Source organism: Sphaerodactylus townsendi, linkage group LG07, assembly GCF_021028975.2.
Source record: "Sphaerodactylus townsendi isolate TG3544 linkage group LG07, MPM_Stown_v2.3, whole genome shotgun sequence".
Classification (NCBI taxonomy): domain Eukaryota; kingdom Metazoa; phylum Chordata; class Lepidosauria; order Squamata; family Sphaerodactylidae; genus Sphaerodactylus; species Sphaerodactylus townsendi.
This window is the reverse complement of record NC_059431.1, coordinates 97,261,978-97,284,240: the sequence shown is the minus strand read 5'-3', so window position 1 is coordinate 97,284,240 and position 22,263 is coordinate 97,261,978. Positions and strand designations below refer to the sequence as shown.

Sequence of the window (22,263 nt, the reverse complement as noted above, 5' to 3'; positions counted from 1 at the left end):
TGAATATTTGAAGTAAATAATGCCATCTCCTGCTTTATAACCCCGCCAGTGAATATCTTTTCCATTTGTTTTTCTCTTCTGTCCTCTTCACTGTCGATTCCACAAGTGGGATGAGGTGAGCGTATTGGATGACAAGAAGCACCTGATCCGTACCTTTGAGGTGTGCAACGTTGGGGATCCAGGCCAGAACAACTGGCTCCGCACGCATTTCATAGAACGCCGAGGTGCTCGCCGGGCCCACATCCGCCTCCGCTTTTCTGTACGCGACTGTGGCAGCATGAGGAACGTGGCCTCTTCCTGCAAGGAGACCTTCACGCTTTACTATCACGAAGCGGAGGCTGATGTCGCCACTCTGGAGTACCCCGAGTGGCGTGAGGGACCATGGACCAAAGTGGATACAATTGCAGCTGATGAGAGCTTCTCACAGGTGGATAGCACTGGGAAAGTGGTGAAGATGAACGTGAAGGTGCGCAACTTTGGGCCACTCTCCAAGCCAGGTTTCTACTTAGCCTTCCAAGACTCGGGGGCATGTATGTCCTTGGTGGCAGTCCAGGTCTTCTTTTACAAGTGCCCAGCTGTGGTGAAAGGATTTGCCTCCTTCCCAGAGACGTTTGCAGGAGGGGAAAGGACGTCATTGGTAGAGGCCCTGGGGACCTGTGTGGCTGATGCAGAGGAGGCGACCACCACCGGCTCCTCTGGGGTGCGGTTGCATTGCAACGGGGAAGGCGAGTGGATGGTGGCCATCGGCAGATGCGCTTGCCGGGCTGGCTATGAGCCTGCGGATGAAGAGAGAGTCTGCAAAGGTGAGAAAGTGATTCTGGTGTTTCAAATAGTCTTGCTGGCAGAAGGGTTTTTCAATAAAAAAGAACTTGGTAGCAATTTCCAAATTCCTAAGCTTGGAATAATGTTGCAGAATGAGTAGCTGGGTTTATTAAACTCACTGCCCCAAGATGTGGTGAGGGCCACTGGCTTAGGTGGATTTAAAAGGGAAATGGACATTTTAAAAAGAGAGTAGGTCTATCTCAAGCTATCAGCCATGACAACTGAACGGGATCTTCAGGGTCAGAGGCAGAATACCCCCGGTGGTTAGATGCTGGGAAATAGTCAGCAGGGAAGGGGAGGGATTGTGTCTTATTGGAAGAGCCTCTGCTTTGCATACAGTTAAAAGGCAATAGGTGATGTGAAAGACCCCTACCTGAGACTTTGGAGAGTTGTTTAAATAGAAAATACTGATCTTAACAAACTAATGGCTCAGTATAAGGCAGTTTCATGTGCAACCGTGTGGCCACAAGTGTACCAGCATTTCTGTGAATACGATCATAAAAGTTATCAGTACTCTGATTATATTTAACAGCCTGTCTGCCAGTATGCATCTTTGTTATACACTTAGGTTATAAGTACATCTATAACCCAAGGATGTAGGTAAGGGGGGGGGGGGTTACCCCCAGTATCTCCAAATATTTCCCAACCTAGAGCTGTGAAATACTTGCCTTGCAAACCCTGTTCTGAGGTTGCCATAGGTTTGTTGTGACTGCACTTTGATGATGAAGATGACGACGACGACTGGGTCCCATGTTATTCTCCCACCTGAGACCCCCACCATTTTTAGAACAGCTATACTGAAATGAATGTCTTTCCGTTGTGACTGCAGGTGTAGCAGCACAGGCATATCTGACGGAAGCCACGAGATTCCTTAGTGGACATGTCGCAGTCTGTGGCTGTTGCACATGGCCACATTGGCTGTAGTCCAGCAATCGTATTCTTACAGCTACCACCCCAACTTCTGTCCTGTAGGTCATGGCAAGCCTATATTTGAATGAGCATCAAACATGTTCAGAGCATGGTGTAATGCTCAAGCACTTCAGCATTGCATACTTTACATTAAGGTACTTTTTATTGGTATTCAGCTTTTATTTCTTAGGTGCCCTCAGACTCATCTGCAAAGTCTCAGCCCCCTCTTGCAAGCAAGGTGATATTTGTTTGCCTGTCATTTGGAAAAAGGCAAGAAGCAGCAGGCGTATTTTTCAATGAGGAAGAGAACCCGCGGCTGTTCCTCACTGTCTCTGTACCCTGGAGATGTATTTGTCTGTTTTGCAGACTTTCTGCATATGTACCAGAGGATTTGGGGACCGAGCGGTAGGGGTGGCAACTAAATATAACCTGGCTGACATTTGTGAAGCTCTGGCTGCCCCGATGACCAAGCATTTTTCTGGTATGGACCTGATATTTAATGGTGCCTTTTGATCGCCCTCCCCACTGAAGGGTTCCCAGTTTTATCACTCTGTGCTTGGTTTCCCTGAGGTTTGCCAGCGACCGCTTCTGCCGTTGCCTGGAAAAGGCTGTCTCAGTGCGTGCCAGATTACATTGGAGGGGACTTTGCTCTGCTTTTTCATCCATGGGGATCCAATAGAATGAAGCAGCTGCTAAAAATTATGTTTGCAGTAACCAGGTCCAGAGTGGAGAAGAAAATCAATCCTGGGGACTCATTTTGCAAGGGAGGAGGCAGCCACCTGTTCCCATGTTTTTTTGCAGGAGGGGTTTTTCACAACAACTTGCATTCAACTTATGGGAACATCTCATGGTGTTTTCAAGAGTCATACAGAGATGACATGCCATTGCCTGCCTCTGTGTAGCAACCCTAGTCTTCCTTGGGTCGTCTCCTTTCCAAGTACTAACCAGGGCTGACCTTGCTCAGCTTCCAAGATCTAATAAGGGTCGTTTCCCCACTTACCATGACCACACTTTGCTGCGCGTCACCTTGTTCAGCCTTGCGCGTCATTTCTAATGGCAGCTTCCGGACTTTAACGACCCGGCAAGCATGATTTGAAGAGCCACGCCCGTTGAGGGGGCGCGAGAGCGGCAGCATCGGGGCGGCTTGCGTTGTCGCTGCCCCTGTAGTGGGGAGTGCCGGGGGACCCCGCGCTACTTGGCAACAGTAGCGCGCAGCAGATGGTAAGTGGGAAAACGACCAAGGTTGGGCTAACCCGGCCCATTGAGGCCTGGACTTTCCCAGTATGCAATCTTTTAGCATGTAACCTGCCCTGAGCCCTTCAGGGATAGGGCAGGATGTAAATATGATAAAAATAAATAAAATAAATAAAAATAAATCTTTTAATTCTCAACTACTGAAAATGCCACACCATTCCCCAGCCACATTCTGCAAACCTTCAGGCAGGCCAGCTGAGCAAATTCTTCACCGCCATTGCAGATTGGAGAAGAAATTAATCTTTTTTGTTCAGGGCGTTTTGGGCACTGCCTTTGTTTATAGCCGGCTCTTTCTTTTGATCTGGCCAGGCCCTGGCTGGCCACACCCAAACATCGTAGGGGAGGATGTGGGAGGTCAGTTACTAGAAGGTGGAGATGTGGCCTTTGAGCCTGATAAGCGTAAAACAAAAGTCAAAATTGCAGCATTCTGATAGAAGACACTCTTCTCCTTTGACTAGGCAAGAACAAGAAGTACCCAAGTATTTATGGTAGGCATGACTCATCCAGAAACTTCATACTGTCTGCCAGTTTCAGGGGCCAGCATTCCATATCCCAGTTTGCCGACAAAGGCCTCTCTGAGACCCGTTCCACACGGAACAATAAACATTGGTGTAGGATGGTAAAAAACCCATCTTGGGGGGAATCTTTGCACAGATCTCGCCCCTAAAATGAGTCTACCCTGTGTTATTTTCCCCAAGCTGGGTTTTTTGAGAATCACGCTATTAGCGAGTTTTTTGAAAAAATACTAGGTTGCAGCTGCTCACGAGTGACTGGCCAGGCAAGAGGTGCTTTATTTGCTTCCGGTTTCCTCTTTTTTTTAATTTTGTGACTTACATCTGCGTAGCTACGCAAGTGCAGATGGTCATTTCGTGAGATATCAGCATGACTGTGGGGGTTCATTTGTGCATGCTTGTGTAGCTATGCATTGGTGGGAAGTAAAAAGAAAGAGAGACGTGACTCCATGCCAATGTGCAACAGCAACCTGAATTGTTTCCGTGGGCTCCAATCGCTGCCTGCGTGGATGCATGTGAATGCGAAAACCGGAAAACAGGTTACTTTATCCCGACTGCAGCCCGTTATACATTTGCTGTGTGCAAGGGGCCTGAGCGTACATGGTTCTCAAATCTCATTAGGATAAGGGACATACGGTTCCTATTTCAAGCCCTGAACATCTGGCGTACCTGTTGGCCAGAACTGTTTCAGACACCAGTTTAAGAGGGAACCTTTGTTAGAACAGCAACTGACCTCTGTGCCTACGCAATAATCAGGCACAGTTTCTTTAGCACTTATTTCAAACGTTATTCTTTTTGCAAACATAATTTCAGGAGAAGACAGGCATAGGGGGAGTGGAAGAGAGGAGTTTAACTCGTTCTTCCCCTGCTATATCCTTTCTGGGAAAACGATCCAACAGCTGCTTTCATCCTTGCTGAGAGATATATGGAGATGTGTAATTTTTTCCTAATGGGGTAATAGGTAACAACAGGAGTAGTCTTTTCCTGTGAGAAAATGGCAGGAGACAGAGAGTTAGTTTCCTTTTCTCCTCTTAATGAAGTAATTCCCAAAATTGTATTTGTTAAAAAAAAATGCTCAAAATAAGCCTGGAAGAAACCACAAAGTACAACTGAACCCACAACTGTCCTTCCTCAGTGTGGGAGAGGAGGCATTCATGTCCCAGAAGAGAGGGTTGGAGGGTAATGTTGTATCCTGTTCACCGGCACATGATTTTGTTTCCCTGTGCTTAAGCGTTTGGGAATGTCGCCTGTGAACCAAATCAGAGTAGCGCTATGGGACAAAAACTAATGAAGTGTCTTGCTGAAGTGGCAGGGACAATATTTCACTGTCGGCTTGTGATTTCTAGAAGTGAACCTTCCACCAAATCACAGTGGACTGCTTAGCGGCTGTGCAAATGGTACTTTTCCCATGTGAACTGGGAAGCAGGATTTGCTATTTAAAGAAACACATTCCTGTCTGCACAAGTTAAAAGGAAAAGTCGGGGACTCAAGGAAGGTGAGGCTGTCCCACTTCTTGCTTTTCTGTTTGGAAAAGTCAGGCTCACAACATGGAAGTTTGTTGCCAACTTTCTTTTCAACTTCAGTCATATCAAAAAACACCCTATCTGATTTCTGTCTTGACTTTTAGCTGGAAGGCTTCTTCTCTTGACGGAGGTGTGAAGTGCTGAGAGATTTCTCACCCTTTCTGGAGGGGCTGAAGATACAGCTTCTTGAATGAGCACTTTTCATACCGGTTTTAGAAAGATAATGAGAAAAATGCTTTGAACATTGTGGGGAAATGTAGATATGTGCTGCTATACAGAAATACAAATAAATGTTAATGTCGTACATTGTTTATTTTCTTATGTTTGCAACTTCTGTGTGGTTGGGTGCTGTTCTTACACAAGCATCATCTTCAGAGGCGGTACGGAGGCCCGTGACACTGAGTGTTAAGCTGCAGTACTGCAGTCAGAAGCTCTGCTCAAAACCTGAGTTCGATCCCAATGGAAATCAGGTTCAACTAGCCGGCTAAAGGTTGGCTCAACCTTCACTTGCAATAAATGCTGCTGCTGCTGCTGTGCCACCCTGTCATCTCCACCCTGGGGAGCATGTTTACTCCCAGTGCATTGGCTCCTTGTAGTAAGCTCCACCCATGGGAATGCCCCTTCCCTCCCCATATGCTGGGGTTCAGTTGGATACCAGTGCAGCTCTGCAGTGACAACCAGCAGCGGCGTAGTGGTTAAGAGCAGGTGTACTCTAATCTGGAGGAACTGGGTTTGATTCCCCGCTCTGCTGCCTGAGCTGTGGAGGCTTATCTGGGGAATTCAGATTCGCCTGTACACTCCAACACACGCCAGCTGGATGGCCTTGGGCTAGTCACAGTTCTTCTGAGCTCTCTTAGCCCCACCTACCTCACAGGATGTTTGTTGTGAGGGGGGAAGGGAAAGGAGTTTGTAAGCCCCTTTGAATCTCCTATAGGAGAGAAAGGGGGGATTTAAATCCAACTCCTCCTCCTCCTCTTCTTCTCCTTCTCCTCCTTCTTCTCCTCCTTCTCCTTCTCCTCCTTCTCCTTCTTCTCCTTCTTCTCCTCCTCCTCCTCCTCCTCCTCCTCCTTCTTCTTCTCCTCCTCCTCCTCCTCCTCCTCCTCCTCCTCCTCCTCCTCCTCCTCCTCCTCCTCCTCCTCCTCCTCCTTCTTCTTCTTCTTCTAGGGGCAGCTGGACACCGGCATATTTGCTGCCTGCACTAGCACTTATGTGGTAGAGGGGGCATATGCACTGGCCTGAGACTACTTTGTTCCCCCAAGCTCTTTCGCCCCCTGGGTGGGGCCATAGGTCTGAATGGCTCCCATTTACTACATAATTCTTGGTTGACTGGAATCACTCTGGTATCTAATTCAGGCAGGAGAAAGAAGTAGTGGTTGAAAAAAGGGATGTCACTGATCGGGGATTTCAAAAGGTGAATCTTTCCACAATTCTTTTGAGGAATATTTCTATCTCCCACTGAACTTTTGGACTTGAAAATTGTGAATGAAGGTCGTGTGGCCAAGCATGTGTGTGTTCTTATCCCACCAGAGATCACAACAGGAGTTATGTGGCACCGTTGGGCTATGAAACCCATCAGATCTGGCTTTGACACAGAGGGTCAATTGCAAGAGATTGCCATGCAAATATATAGTCTAATGTTTGCACAATGAATGCCGAAAAGTCATTGAGGAAGGACAGCTGAAAATGTTCCCGGAAAACAATGAGCAGTTACAGCTCAGCCAAAATTACAATAGCATAGAATTTAATTCTTGCTGTAATCCATGTTGCCATTATTTATTGTTTCATGCCAGCTGAGTATTTGTAAGCGACACATCTCTCGCTTCTCCCCTTCTGTTAAATAAATGGGCTACATTGGCATTGTATACTCTTAATCACTATTTAACTGGTAGGTGGATGAAGTATTATTTGAAAGGGTGAGTGACCAACCTGAAACGCCATTTGATAGCCTTTCTCGTTCCAAAATGTGCCATAACTCTCTCCTATCTTGCAAGGTGCCTGAGAGACACCCCAATTGGCTGTAAAGTAAATATATCACTGATATTCTACTAGAGTACTGTAGCCTCCCCCACCCCCCAATTTATTCCATAATGGCATAAAATGATGTTCTGTGTGTTTATGCCACTAGTAGGTTTGTACCAGTGGTGTTTTAATGAAGAAGAAGAAGAAGAGTTTGGATTTATATCCCCCCTTTCTCTCCTGCAGGAGACTCAAAGGGGCTGACAATCTCCTTGCCTTTCCCCCCTCACAACAAACACCCTGTGAGGTAGATGGGGCTGAGAGAGCTCCGAGAAGCTGTGACTAGCCCAAGGTCACCCAGCTGGCGTGTGTTGGAGTGTACAGGCTAATCTGAATTCCCCAGATAAGCCTCCACAGCTCAGGTGGCAGAGCTGGGAATCAAACCGGGTTCCTCCAGATTAGATACATGAGCTCTTAACCTCCTACACCACTGAAGGGCATAGAACATGTGGCATTCAGGGCTTGCCCAATATGAACCTCTCATGAAGTAATATGATTACATGACCTGAATAGGCAACAGACTGGCACCTTTCTTGGCCCCTACAAGTGTTTTTTTAAAAGTGGGCGGGGTCAAGGGTGCTCTTGCCTGGCAAGGGTTCTTATTGGCCATTAGAGATTGGGCTATGCAGATTTTTAAGGCCATTGCTTTGGCAGCTGCTGCCACCATGTCATGAAGAGCTTCACTGTGGTTCTTGAAAACAAGCTGCAGTAGTTGTTTTGTGGCAGCCATTTTGCGGCTACTCCCACCATGCTTGTGCCAGAATTCCAAAAGTGTTTTCAGGTTCAAACCAGTTGGGGACCACTGGTCCAGGGAAGATGGCAGTCAGAGCTTCCTGCATCCAAACTGAAAAAAGTCACAGTTGGACACACAACGGGCACTTTCGCACATGCAGAATAATGCAATTTCAATCCACTTTCACACTTGTTTGTAAGTGGATTTTATTTTGCAGAGTAAAATCCAGCTGCAAAGGCATTGAACGTGCATTATTCTGCACATGCGAACGTGCCCAAACTGTTGCAGTGTTCAACAAATTGAAGCTAATAATTTGCCTTTGGTGAACAGTAATGATTTGGATCTGTGTTATATTGCCTAGAGAGATATCTGTGCTTTTGAATGAGAAACATTATAGGTTAATGATGCAATACTGATAATATGCCTGAGATCTGTAATAGTAATTCAGGTCTGCATTGCAAAAATTTGGCTGTGCAGGCTGGTCTCCCAAAGATATGATGCAACATGCAGGGAGAGGAGCGTGTTGCCAAAAGAAGGGGTCGGATTTTTGACATCTCTGCTGGTGGCTCATGCACTGTGGAAATCGCTTGTCAAGAAGTTCCTGGTTGCTTGTCCTTGCTTGTCTGGAGACAGCCCAAAATCATGTTTGTTTTTGCAAGCTTTTAATCTTCCCATTGGAGCTGAACACGATCTCCTCCCGGTGTCTTAACCTGTAATCTTTTATTCTTGATTCATTTATATTAAAATTTACAATCTGCCTTTCTGAACATATGTTTACGTACAGCGTTGCACAAAGCGAGGGGGAAAAAATCTTGATGAAAAGTACACAGGCAACAGGGTTTTGTTTTTTTAAAAGCAACTCCACCTTTTAACTGACAACCTGGTTTCATCTGTTATACTATTTTAATTGTTGGGAGCAGCAGCCCGGAATGAATAGAAGAATGATGGGATTACATATGTTTGAAATTAACGAGATAAATCTGCACAATGCTGAACAGGGAGATTTCTGTGCTGCTAGCTGGGGTGGGGAGAACAGAGGAGCAAACTACCTCACAATCACCTTTGGGTTGTCCCTGGGGCTGCTCTAGCTGTGCCGGCCTTGTAAAATAATAAGGATCTCTGTGTATGTGTAGAGGCTGGAGAAGTAGGGCACAAGATGAAAGAATAATGCTTCCCTCCCTCCTCGTTGCTTTGTTTACAGTGCTGTATCCAAAGTAGATTAATTGGTTTGGGTTGCTGGACCCGCTCTCCTTTAAGCAGCTGTGATTTCGAACGAAGTTGTGAGGGAGCAAATTTGCAGCTTCATCTTTCTTTTTTAAAAAAAGAACCCTTTCATTCCTTTCCATTTATTTGCTTTTCCGTTACCGGCTGCATCGTGTCTGTAGTCATGTAGTTCCCTTTTAGGATATTGATTGATCTTGCTTAAACCCAGTGTCTGATGTTTTCTGGGGGTGCTATCATTTCCCTCCTCTTGGATCCTCCAGATTGATTTTGTTCCCCTTTTTGGCATTCTGTATTATTTGCTAGCAATGTCTTCCTGCTCATTTGTGAAGTGGCTATCTTAGCTTGAAAGTGAGCCCATCTTATTCTTCTTTCATATACATAGAAGCATAAACTCGATCTTCTTGGCAATTGACAATTTACTTCTCCAAAAGGGCTAACAGTTTACTTCCCCCCCTTTTCCCTCCTTCATTAAAAAAAATCCAGTCCTTTCTGGGATTTTTTTCAAACGTAAAGACACACTTAATCTCAGGCTTTATTGTGTGTGTGTGTGTTTTGGTTTTAAACAAGAAAACTAGAAAGGTTTTACAGCTGAAGACTTGCTGGAATGGCCTACAAGTTGTTGTGTTTTGTGTAATCTTTTCCCTGCCACAAACCTGTGGCTTTTCTTGCTGGCTCCTTGTAGTTACAAATTAACCAGTTGCCACTTGTATGATCAGATATTTGGCAGGATTCCCCAATTGTGTTCTAAACATGATTGAACTTCAGATCAGAAAGAAAACACACGTTTCAAAGTGGTTATTTATTCTACAAGGGGCACAACCTAATGCTGGCGCTCAATAGTACAAGGACCTAATTTAGAGTTGCAGCCATAATCTGCATCCATGTGTTAACTTCCCCCATTCACATCTCTGCATTGTTTAGTGTAACATTGGTGATCCTCCACTCCTGCCCTACACCACTGGTTATTGCTGTTGCGGGGCAGAAAGCAGACCTCATAACTGTGGCCTTTTCTGCACAAATAGTTTAGAGTGTCTCCAGAAAGTTTATTATCCCTCCTTACCACAACTTTTGTCCACCTTTTCCAAACATTTCATTTTTTTGCTGATCCTTTGATTTGATGCCTTGTCAATCCGCTGAATCATTGCTTCATGTAGTTGAGGGCTTACTCGTGAATAAATTTACCCTCATGCAAGAGAAACTGCAAGAAGAAAAGCTATTGAATTGTTGCTTCATGTAATTGTGAGTTTACTTGTGAGTAAATTTACCCACATGTAAGAGAAAATGGGAGAGGGAGAGGAGTGAGAAAAACAGGCAAAAATTATAAAACAAATGAAATGATGAAAACTGAGGTGAGGGGAAAGGAGTGAGGTGAGGGACACACAAAAATGCGAGCCAAATTCTGAGGGGAAAGTTGAGTGAGGGCACAGGACTTGAGAAACAGTCTGGCTTTTCTGCGGGACGTTTAAAATGTTTAAAGAATACTGCACTGCAAGGGAAGCTAGCTTGGAAACGTTTCAGCCTCAAAAATTGTGGTAACAGGGTTTTCAAATGTGTGAATGAATTGGGGGGGGGGGGATGAAATTCGAAACATTATGAAGGAAATAATTTGTTAAAATCCTGGAAATGTTTTAATTGACTTATGCGGAAAAGGCCTGTGTCAGTGCTGAAAAAAGAGTGGAGGTGAATTCTCTGTCATATGGCCCATTGCAGTTTTACAATTTCCTCCTCATTACACTCAGGCCTACAAGACTTTGGTAGAAAAATACTTGGTTGGTTAGGAGTTCCATTTCCTAGAACAGTGGTGGCGAACCTTTGGCACTCCAGATGTTGCGGACTACAATTCCCATCAGCCCCTGCCAGCATGGCCAAATTGATGGGACTGATGGGAATTGTAGTCTATAACACCTGGAGTGCCAAAGGTTCGCCACCACGGCCCTAGAACATAAGTTCAGTTTTCCATGCTTTTGAGTCTACTTTACCACCTTGTTTTGGAATATGCGATCCAGTTTTAAGATTACATATGATCTAAGATCTTCCATGTTTGTAGGGAACCCCGATGATGTTTGTATACAGCTTTTCAGTGGAGATCTGCCTCTCAAACACTGGTCTTTGTGCCCCCACCTTCAGAGGGGAGGCAGATGGAGAACCAAAGCAGGACATTTTCCATGGCAGTAACTCACCTTTGGAGCACTGCTTCCTAAGAGGCGTTCCGGGCACCCACTTTACTTTCTCTCAGGTGCCAGCTAAAACACATCTGTTTGCTCAGGCTTTTAACTAAGGGTTTTATCTTATCGTCTTTTTAATGGTCTGCTTCTGTGTTATAAGTAGTTTTTATGCTGCTATGTCTAAGGGCTTTAATTCTGTGGTTTTTAATTGTAAGCTGCCTCAAGCTGGACTCTTAAGAAGTTACATAGAAATAATCTAAATAAAAATATTCACGGTGGGACAGAAGGCAGAAAAGGGCAGTAGAGAGGCAAGGTCAGATCATATCCACCCAGAGCAGCCTGAGAAAGAAGAGAAATCTGGAACAAACATGCAAAAGTTCGGGGCTGCTGCAGATTCAGTTGCCAGGCTAACCACAACGCAACAGGCAACACCTGAATGTCTTGCCATGTTACAAGGGAACCACATCAAAGGACGGCTGCAAGGAAATCGAGGAAGATCAGCTCCACATTTGCCTCCATTGAGAAGGGAGATGTCACAAGAAAAGAGAAAGAAGAGGACCAGTGTTCGCAAAATTTGTCTTTCTATGCTTTTGGATGAAACAGAAGCTCAAGGAGGGGCGTACTCCAGAGAGTTGGTTTTGAAAACGTGTTCTTGGAGCAATTTATCAAAGTGGAGAACAACTGGCAAATCACCTGACTGGTGAATATATTTTTGAGCGAGACACCTATACCTTCTGCGCTGGCCAAAGTATGTTTAAAATAAAACACTGTTCAGATAGTGTGAGAGCACTAAGCTGACTGAGGACCATTTCTGTGATCCCTGCTCTTCTGGGAAAAGTTCCAGTTTCTCAGCTGGTAATGTTACCACCTTGGGACAATTATGTTTCTGGAAACAAAGAACCCAACAACATAAAGCAAACTTGAGTGGTAATAGGAAATAGACCCATGTGTTCTTCCAGTATAAATTTTTCAGCAACCAACACTAGATTTTTTTTGTCTCTTAGATTAGGCAAAAGTGAGAAGGTTGCGAACCTTTCACATTAAATATAATATGAATATTCGACAAATGGCTATTAAAGCCAAATATGGAATGAGGAGATCAAGTTGAGCTGATGCTTCAGATGAGAGCTTCCGTGCTCATCAAGGGATAACATTCCCCCAAGAGCTGAGCTTCTCAGTCAGTTCAGGCCTACCCCCCTGGCTGAAAAGTAGCTCTTTTTTGATTCTCGATAACACACACATTTTCCTCTTTTTGGAATTCACTGCACTCTCAAATCAGGGAATCCCCATGGTTTCCCAAAGCTGTTAAAAGTACAACCTTTTCTCTCTCTTTTCAGGGAAAGCAACGAAGACAATGGTGCATTAAGCTTTCTTTTTTTACTTCTCTCTGCCTTCCCCCCCCCCCCCATTTTCAAGGCCACCATTTCAAAACTATCAGAAGGACTGAGGTGCTGTGTGGTCCGGGCTGTATGGCCGGGTTCTAGCAGCATTCTCTCCTGACATTTTGCCTTCATCTGTGGCTGGCATCTTCAGAGGATCTGATAGTAGGAAAGGAAAGCAAGTGGAGTATATATACCTGTGAGTAAAGGTCAATAGGTGAGGGCATCTGAATAGGAGTGGCCTGGCAAGTGAGTAACAATGGAGATAGCAAGGTTGTTACTCAAATTGTTACATGCTACACTTCATTGTTACTCACTTGCCAGGCCACTCCTATTCCAGATGCCCCTCACCTCCCCACCCCCCCCTCCCCCAACACCCCCCCCCCCCCCCAACCCCCCCCCCCCAACCCCCCCCCCCCCCCCCCCCCCCCCCCCCCCCACACCCCCCCCCCCCCCCACCCCCCCCCCCCCCCACCCCCGCCGCCGCCCCACCCCCACACACCCCCACCCCCCCCCCCCCCCACCCCCCCCCCCCCCCACCCCCCCCCCCCCCCACCCCCCCCCCCCCCCACCCCCCCCCCCCCCCACCCCCCCCCCCCCCCACCCCCCCCCCCCCCCACCCCCCCCCCCCCCCACCCCCCCCCCCCCCCACCCCCCCCCCCCCCCACCCCCCCCCCCCCCCACCCCCCCCCCCCCCCACCCCCCCCCCCCCCCACCCCCCCCCCCCCCCACCCCCCCCCCCCCCCACCCCCCCCCCCCCCCACCCCCCCCCCCCCCCACCCCCCCCCCCCCCCACCCCCCCCCCCCCCCACCCCCCCCCCCCCCCACCCCCCCCCCCCCCCACCCCCCCCCCCCCCCACCCCCCCCCCCCCCCACCCCCCCCCCCCCCCACCCCCCCCCCCCCCCACCCCCCCCCCCCCCCACCCCCCCCCCCCCCCACCCCCCCCCCCCCCCACCCCCCCCCCCCCCCACCCCCCCCCCCCCCCACCCCCCCCCCCCCCCACCCCCCCCCCCCCCCACCCCCCCCCCCCCCCACCCCCCCCCCCCCCCACCCCCCCCCCCCCCCACCCCCCCCCCCCCCCACCCCCCCCCCCCCCCACCCCCCCCCCCCCCCACCCCCCCCCCCCCCCACCCCCCCCCCCCCCCACCCCCCCCCCCCCCCACCCCCCCCCCCCCCCACCCCCCCCCCCCCCCACCCCCCCCCCCCCCCACCCCCCCCCCCCCCCACCCCCCCCCCCCCCCACCCCCCCCCCCCCCCACCCCCCCCCCCCCCCACCCCCCCCCCCCCCCACCCCCCCCCCCCCCCACCCCCCCCCCCCCCCACCCCCCCCCCCCCCCACCCCCCCCCCCCCCCACCCCCCCCCCCCCCCACCCCCCCCCCCCCCCACCCCCCCCCCCCCCCACCCCCCCCCCCCCCCACCCCCCCCCCCCCCCACCCCCCCCCCCCCCCACCCCCCCCCCCCCCCACCCCCCCCCCCCCCCACCCCCCCCCCCCCCCACCCCCCCCCCCCCCCACCCCCCCCCCCCCCCACCCCCCCCCCCCCCCACCCCCCCCCCCCCCCACCCCCCCCCCCCCCCACCCCCCCCCCCCCCCACCCCCCCCCCCCCCCACCCCCCCCCCCCCCCACCCCCCCCCCCCCCCACCCCCCCCCCCCCCCACCCCCCCCCCCCCCCACCCCCCCCCCCCCCCACCCCCCCCCCCCCCCACCCCCCCCCCCCCCCACCCCCCCCCCCCCCCACCCCCCCCCCCCCCCACCCCCCCCCCCCCCCACCCCCCCCCCCCCCCACCCCCCCCCCCCCCCACCCCCCCCCCCCCCCACCCCCCCCCCCCCCCACCCCCCCCCCCCCCCACCCCCCCCCCCCCCCACCCCCCCCCCCCCCCACCCCCCCCCCCCCCCACCCCCCCCCCCCCCCACCCCCCCCCCCCCCCACCCCCCCCCCCCCCCACCCCCCCCCCCCCCCACCCCCCCCCCCCCCCACCCCCCCCCCCCCCCACCCCCCCCCCCCCCCACCCCCCCCCCCCCCCACCCCCCCCCCCCCCCACCCCCCCCCCCCCCCACCCCCCCCCCCCCCCACCCCCCCCCCCCCCCACCCCCCCCCCCCCCCACCCCCCCCCCCCCCCACCCCCCCCCCCCCCCACCCCCCCCCCCCCCCACCCCCCCCCCCCCCCACCCCCCCCCCCCCCCACCCCCCCCCCCCCCCACCCCCCCCCCCCCCCACCCCCCCCCCCCCCCACCCCCCCCCCCCCCCACCCCCCCCCCCCCCCACCCCCCCCCCCCCCCACCCCCCCCCCCCCCCACCCCCCCCCCCCCCCACCCCCCCCCCCCCCCACCCCCCCCCCCCCCCACCCCCCCCCCCCCCCACCCCCCCCCCCCCCCACCCCCCCCCCCCCCCACCCCCCCCCCCCCCCACCCCCCCCCCCCCCCACCCCCCCCCCCCCCCACCCCCCCCCCCCCCCACCCCCCCCCCCCCCCACCCCCCCCCCCCCCCACCCCCCCCCCCCCCCACCCCCCCCCCCCCCCACCCCCCCCCCCCCCCACCCCCCCCCCCCCCCACCCCCCCCCCCCCCCACCCCCCCCCCCCCCCACCCCCCCCCCCCCCCACCCCCCCCCCCCCCCACCCCCCCCCCCCCCCACCCCCCCCCCCCCCCACCCCCCCCCCCCCCCACCCCCCCCCCCCCCCACCCCCCCCCCCCCCCACCCCCCCCCCCCCCCACCCCCCCCCCCCCCCACCCCCCCCCCCCCCCACCCCCCCCCCCCCCCACCCCCCCCCCCCCCCACCCCCCCCCCCCCCCACCCCCCCCCCCCCCCACCCCCCCCCCCCCCCACCCCCCCCCCCCCCCACCCCCCCCCCCCCCCACCCCCCCCCCCCCCCACCCCCCCCCCCCCCCACCCCCCCCCCCCCCCACCCCCCCCCCCCCCCACCCCCCCCCCCCCCCACCCCCCCCCCCCCCCACCCCCCCCCCCCCCCACCCCCCCCCCCCCCCACCCCCCCCCCCCCCCACCCCCCCCCCCCCCCACCCCCCCCCCCCCCCACCCCCCCCCCCCCCCACCCCCCCCCCCCCCCACCCCCCCCCCCCCCCACCCCCCCCCCCCCCCACCCCCCCCCCCCCCCACCCCCCCCCCCCCCCACCCCCCCCCCCCCCCACCCCCCCCCCCCCCCACCCCCCCCCCCCCCCACCCCCCCCCCCCCCCACCCCCCCCCCCCCCCACCCCCCCCCCCCCCCACCCCCCCCCCCCCCCACCCCCCCCCCCCCCCACCCCCCCCCCCCCCCACCCCCCCCCCCCCCCACCCCCCCCCCCCCCCACCCCCCCCCCCCCCCACCCCCCCCCCCCCCCACCCCCCCCCCCCCCCACCCCCCCCCCCCCCCACCCCCCCCCCCCCCCACCCCCCCCCCCCCCCACCCCCCCCCCCCCCCACCCCCCCCCCCCCCCACCCCCCCCCCCCCCCACCCCCCCCCCCCCCCACCCCCCCCCCCCCCCACCCCCCCCCCCCCCCACCCCCCCCCCCCCCCACCCCCCCCCCCCCCCACCCCCCCCCCCCCCCACCCCCCCCCCCCCCCACCCCCCCCCCCCCCCACCCCCCCCCCCCCCCACCCCCCCCCCCCCCCACCCCCCCCCCCCCCCACCCCCCCCCCCCCCCACCCCCCCCCCCCCCCACCCCCCCCCCCCCCCACCCCCCCCCCCCCCCACCCCCCCCCCCCCCCACCCCCCCCCCCCCCCACCCCCCCCCCCCCCCACCCCCCCCCCCCCCCACCCCCCCCCCCCCCCACCCCCCCCCCCCCCCACCCCCCCCCCCCCCCACCCCCCCCCCCCCCCACCCCCCCCCCCCCCCACCCCCCCCCCCCCCCACCCCCCCCCCCCCCCACCCCCCCCCCCCCCCACCCCCCCCCCCCCCCACCCCCCCCCCCCCCCACCCCCCCCCCCCCCCACCCCCCCCCCCCCCCACCCCCCCCCCCCCCCACCCCCCCCCCCCCCCACCCCCCCCCCCCCCCACCCCCCCCCCCCCCCACCCCCCCCCCCCCCCACCCCCCCCCCCCCCCACCCCCCCCCCCCCCCACCCCCCCCCCCCCCCACCCCCCCCCCCCCCCACCCCCCCCCCCCCCCACCCCCCCCCCCCCCCACCCCCCCCCCCCCCCACCCCCCCCCCCCCCCACCCCCCCCCCCCCCCACCCCCCCCCCCCCCCACCCCCCCCCCCCCCCACCCCCCCCCCCCCCCACCCCCCCCCCCCCCCACCCCCCCCCCCCCCCACCCCCCCCCCCCCCCACCCCCCCCCCCCCCCACCCCCCCCCCCCCCCACCCCCCCCCCCCCCCACCCCCCCCCCCCCCCACCCCCCCCCCCCCCCACCCCCCCCCCCCCCCACCCCCCCCCCCCCCCACCCCCCCCCCCCCCCACCCCCCCCCCCCCCCACCCCCCCCCCCCCCCACCCCCCCCCCCCCCCACCCCCCCCCCCCCCCACCCCCCCCCCCCCCCACCCCCCCCCCCCCCCACCCCCCCCCCCCCCCACCCCCCCCCCCCCCCACCCCCCCCCCCCCCCACCCCCCCCCCCCCCCACCCCCCCCCCCCCCCACCCCCCCCCCCCCCCACCCCCCCCCCCCCCCACCCCCCCCCCCCCCCACCCCCCCCCCCCCCCACCCCCCCCCCCCCCCACCCCCCCCCCCCCCCACCCCCCCCCCCCCCCACCCCCCCCCCCCCCCACCCCCCCCCCCCCCCACCCCCCCCCCCCCCCACCCCCCCCCCCCCCCACCCCCCCCCCCCCCCACCCCCCCCCCCCCCCACCCCCCCCCCCCCCCACCCCCCCCCCCCCCCACCCCCCCCCCCCCCCACCCCCCCCCCCCCCCACCCCCCCCCCCCCCCACCCCCCCCCCCCCCCACCCCCCCCCCCCCCCACCCCCCCCCCCCCCCACCCCCCCCCCCCCCCACCCCCCCCCCCCCCCACCCCCCCCCCCCCCCACCCCCCCCCCCCCCCACCCCCCCCCCCCCCCACCCCCCCCCCCCCCCACCCCCCCCCCCCCCCACCCCCCCCCCCCCCCACCCCCCCCCCCCCCCACCCCCCCCCCCCCCCACCCCCCCCCCCCCCCACCCCCCCCCCCCCCCACCCCCCCCCCCCCCCACCCCCCCCCCCCCCCACCCCCCCCCCCCCCCACCCCCCCCCCCCCCCACCCCCCCCCCCCCCCACCCCCCCCCCCCCCCACCCCCCCCCCCCCCCACCCCCCCCCCCCCCCACCCCCCCCCCCCCCCACCCCCCCCCCCCCCCACCCCCCCCCCCCCCCACCCCCCCCCCCCCCCACCCCCCCCCCCCCCCACCCCCCCCCCCCCCCACCCCCCCCCCCCCCCACCCCCCCCCCCCCCCACCCCCCCCCCCCCCCACCCCCCCCCCCCCCCACCCCCCCCCCCCCCCACCCCCCCCCCCCCCCACCCCCCCCCCCCCCCACCCCCCCCCCCCCCCACCCCCCCCCCCCCCCACCCCCCCCCCCCCCCACCCCCCCCCCCCCCCACCCCCCCCCCCCCCCACCCCCCCCCCCCCCCACCCCCCCCCCCCCCCACCCCCCCCCCCCCCCACCCCCCCCCCCCCCCACCCCCCCCCCCCCCCACCCCCCCCCCCCCCCACCCCCCCCCCCCCCCACCCCCCCCCCCCCCCACCCCCCCCCCCCCCCACCCCCCCCCCCCCCCACCCCCCCCCCCCCCCACCCCCCCCCCCCCCCACCCCCCCCCCCCCCCACCCCCCCCCCCCCCCACCCCCCCCCCCCCCCACCCCCCCCCCCCCCCACCCCCCCCCCCCCCCACCCCCCCCCCCCCCCACCCCCCCCCCCCCCCACCCCCCCCCCCCCCCACCCCCCCCCCCCCCCACCCCCCCCCCCCCCCACCCCCCCCCCCCCCCACCCCCCCCCCCCCCCACCCCCCCCCCCCCCCACCCCCCCCCCCCCCCACCCCCCCCCCCCCCCACCCCCCCCCCCCCCCACCCCCCCCCCCCCCCACCCCCCCCCCCCCCCACCCCCCCCCCCCCCCACCCCCCCCCCCCCCCACCCCCCCCCCCCCCCACCCCCCCCCCCCCCCACCCCCCCCCCCCCCCACCCCCCCCCCCCCCCACCCCCCCCCCCCCCCACCCCCCCCCCCCCCCACCCCCCCCCCCCCCCACCCCCCCCCCCCCCCACCCCCCCCCCCCCCCACCCCCCCCCCCCCCCACCCCCCCCCCCCCCCACCCCCCCCCCCCCCCACCCCCCCCCCCCCCCACCCCCCCCCCCCCCCACCCCCCCCCCCCCCCACCCCCCCCCCCCCCCACCCCCCCCCCCCCCCACCCCCCCCCCCCCCCACCCCCCCCCCCCCCCACCCCCCCCCCCCCCCACCCCCCCCCCCCCCCACCCCCCCCCCCCCCCACCCCCCCCCCCCCCCACCCCCCCCCCCCCCCACCCCCCCCCCCCCCCACCCCCCCCCCCCCCCACCCCCCCCCCCCCCCACCCCCCCCCCCCCCCACCCCCCCCCCCCCCCACCCCCCCCCCCCCCCACCCCCCCCCCCCCCCACCCCCCCCCCCCCCCACCCCCCCCCCCCCCCACCCCCCCCCCCCCCCACCCCCCCCCCCCCCCACCCCCCCCCCCCCCCACCCCCCCCCCCCCCCACCCCCCCCCCCCCCCACCCCCCCCCCCCCCCACCCCCCCCCCCCCCCACCCCCCCCCCCCCCCACCCCCCCCCCCCCCCACCCCCCCCCCCCCCCACCCCCCCCCCCCCCCACCCCCCCCCCCCCCCACCCCCCCCCCCCCCCACCCCCCCCCCCCCCCACCCCCCCCCCCCCCCACCCCCCCCCCCCCCCACCCCCCCCCCCCCCCACCCCCCCCCCCCCCCACCCCCCCCCCCCCCCACCCCCCCCCCCCCCCACCCCCCCCCCCCCCCACCCCCCCCCCCCCCCACCCCCCCCCCCCCCCACCCCCCCCCCCCCCCACCCCCCCCCCCCCCCACCCCCCCCCCCCCCCACCCCCCCCCCCCCCCACCCCCCCCCCCCCCCACCCCCCCCCCCCCCCACCCCCCCCCCCCCCCACCCCCCCCCCCCCCCACCCCCCCCCCCCCCCACCCCCCCCCCCCCCCACCCCCCCCCCCCCCCACCCCCCCCCCCCCCCACCCCCCCCCCCCCCCACCCCCCCCCCCCCCCACCCCCCCCCCCCCCCACCCCCCCCCCCCCCCACCCCCCCCCCCCCCCACCCCCCCCCCCCCCCACCCCCCCCCCCCCCCACCCCCCCCCCCCCCCACCCCCCCCCCCCCCCACCCCCCCCCCCCCCCACCCCCCCCCCCCCCCACCCCCCCCCCCCCCCACCCCCCCCCCCCCCCACCCCCCCCCCCCCCCACCCCCCCCCCCCCCCACCCCCCCCCCCCCCCACCCCCCCCCCCCCCCACCCCCCCCCCCCCCCACCCCCCCCCCCCCCCACCCCCCCCCCCCCCCACCCCCCCCCCCCCCCACCCCCCCCCCCCCCCACCCCCCCCCCCCCCCACCCCCCCCCCCCCCCACCCCCCCCCCCCCCCACCCCCCCCCCCCCCCACCCCCCCCCCCCCCCACCCCCCCCCCCCCCCACCCCCCCCCCCCCCCACCCCCCCCCCCCCCCACCCCCCCCCCCCCCCACCCCCCCCCCCCCCCACCCCCCCCCCCCCCCACCCCCCCCCCCCCCCACCCCCCCCCCCCCCCACCCCCCCCCCCCCCCACCCCCCCCCCCCCCCACCCCCCCCCCCCCCCACCCCCCCCCCCCCCCACCCCCCCCCCCCCCCACCCCCCCCCCCCCCCACCCCCCCCCCCCCCCACCCCCCCCCCCCCCCACCCCCCCCCCCCCCCACCCCCCCCCCCCCCCACCCCCCCCCCCCCCCACCCCCCCCCCCCCCCACCCCCCCCCCCCCCCACCCCCCCCCCCCCCCACCCCCCCCCCCCCCCACCCCCCCCCCCCCCCACCCCCCCCCCCCCCCACCCCCCCCCCCCCCCACCCCCCCCCCCCCCCACCCCCCCCCCCCCCCACCCCCCCCCCCCCCCACCCCCCCCCCCCCCCACCCCCCCCCCCCCCCACCCCCCCCCCCCCCCACCCCCCCCCCCCCCCACCCCCCCCCCCCCCCACCCCCCCCCCCCCCCACCCCCCCCCCCCCCCACCCCCCCCCCCCCCCACCCCCCCCCCCCCCCACCCCCCCCCCCCCCCACCCCCCCCCCCCCCCACCCCCCCCCCCCCCCACCCCCCCCCCCCCCCACCCCCCCCCCCCCCCACCCCCCCCCCCCCCCACCCCCCCCCCCCCCCACCCCCCCCCCCCCCCACCCCCCCCCCCCCCCACCCCCCCCCCCCCCCACCCCCCCCCCCCCCCACCCCCCCCCCCCCCCACCCCCCCCCCCCCCCACCCCCCCCCCCCCCCACCCCCCCCCCCCCCCACCCCCCCCCCCCCCCACCCCCCCCCCCCCCCACCCCCCCCCCCCCCCACCCCCCCCCCCCCCCACCCCCCCCCCCCCCCACCCCCCCCCCCCCCCACCCCCCCCCCCCCCCACCCCCCCCCCCCCCCACCCCCCCCCCCCCCCACCCCCCCCCCCCCCCACCCCCCCCCCCCCCCACCCCCCCCCCCCCCCACCCCCCCCCCCCCCCACCCCCCCCCCCCCCCACCCCCCCCCCCCCCCACCCCCCCCCCCCCCCACCCCCCCCCCCCCCCACCCCCCCCCCCCCCCACCCCCCCCCCCCCCCACCCCCCCCCCCCCCCACCCCCCCCCCCCCCCACCCCCCCCCCCCCCCACCCCCCCCCCCCCCCACCCCCCCCCCCCCCCACCCCCCCCCCCCCCCACCCCCCCCCCCCCCCACCCCCCCCCCCCCCCACCCCCCCCCCCCCCCACCCCCCCCCCCCCCCACCCCCCCCCCCCCCCACCCCCCCCCCCCCCCACCCCCCCCCCCCCCCACCCCCCCCCCCCCCCACCCCCCCCCCCCCCCACCCCCCCCCCCCCCCACCCCCCCCCCCCCCCACCCCCCCCCCCCCCCACCCCCCCCCCCCCCCACCCCCCCCCCCCCCCACCCCCCCCCCCCCCCACCCCCCCCCCCCCCCACCCCCCCCCCCCCCCACCCCCCCCCCCCCCCACCCCCCCCCCCCCCCACCCCCCCCCCCCCCCACCCCCCCCCCCCCCCACCCCCCCCCCCCCCCACCCCCCCCCCCCCCCACCCCCCCCCCCCCCCACCCCCCCCCCCCCCCACCCCCCCCCCCCCCCACCCCCCCCCCCCCCCACCCCCCCCCCCCCCCACCCCCCCCCCCCCCCACCCCCCCCCCCCCCCACCCCCCCCCCCCCCCACCCCCCCCCCCCCCCACCCCCCCCCCCCCCCACCCCCCCCCCCCCCCACCCCCCCCCCCCCCCACCCCCCCCCCCCCCCACCCCCCCCCCCCCCCACCCCCCCCCCCCCCCACCCCCCCCCCCCCCCACCCCCCCCCCCCCCCACCCCCCCCCCCCCCCACCCCCCCCCCCCCCCACCCCCCCCCCCCCCCACCCCCCCCCCCCCCCACCCCCCCCCCCCCCCACCCCCCCCCCCCCCCACCCCCCCCCCCCCCCACCCCCCCCCCCCCCCACCCCCCCCCCCCCCCACCCCCCCCCCCCCCCACCCCCCCCCCCCCCCACCCCCCCCCCCCCCCACCCCCCCCCCCCCCCACCCCCCCCCCCCCCCACCCCCCCCCCCCCCCACCCCCCCCCCCCCCCACCCCCCCCCCCCCCCACCCCCCCCCCCCCCCACCC

General features: G+C 65.5%; 1 protein-coding gene across 1 annotated transcript in view; it reads left to right on the top strand.

Annotated features, from left to right (window-relative positions):
- The window catches only part of LOC125436252 (ephrin type-B receptor 5), a 194,830-nt gene that overhangs the window by 68,548 nt on the left and 104,019 nt on the right, over positions 1-22,263 (top strand). The window contains exon 4 of the mRNA XM_048503107.1: positions 107-803. Coding sequence (XP_048359064.1) covers positions 107-803 — 697 coding nt within the window. The remainder of the gene's footprint in view (positions 1-106; positions 804-22,263) is intronic.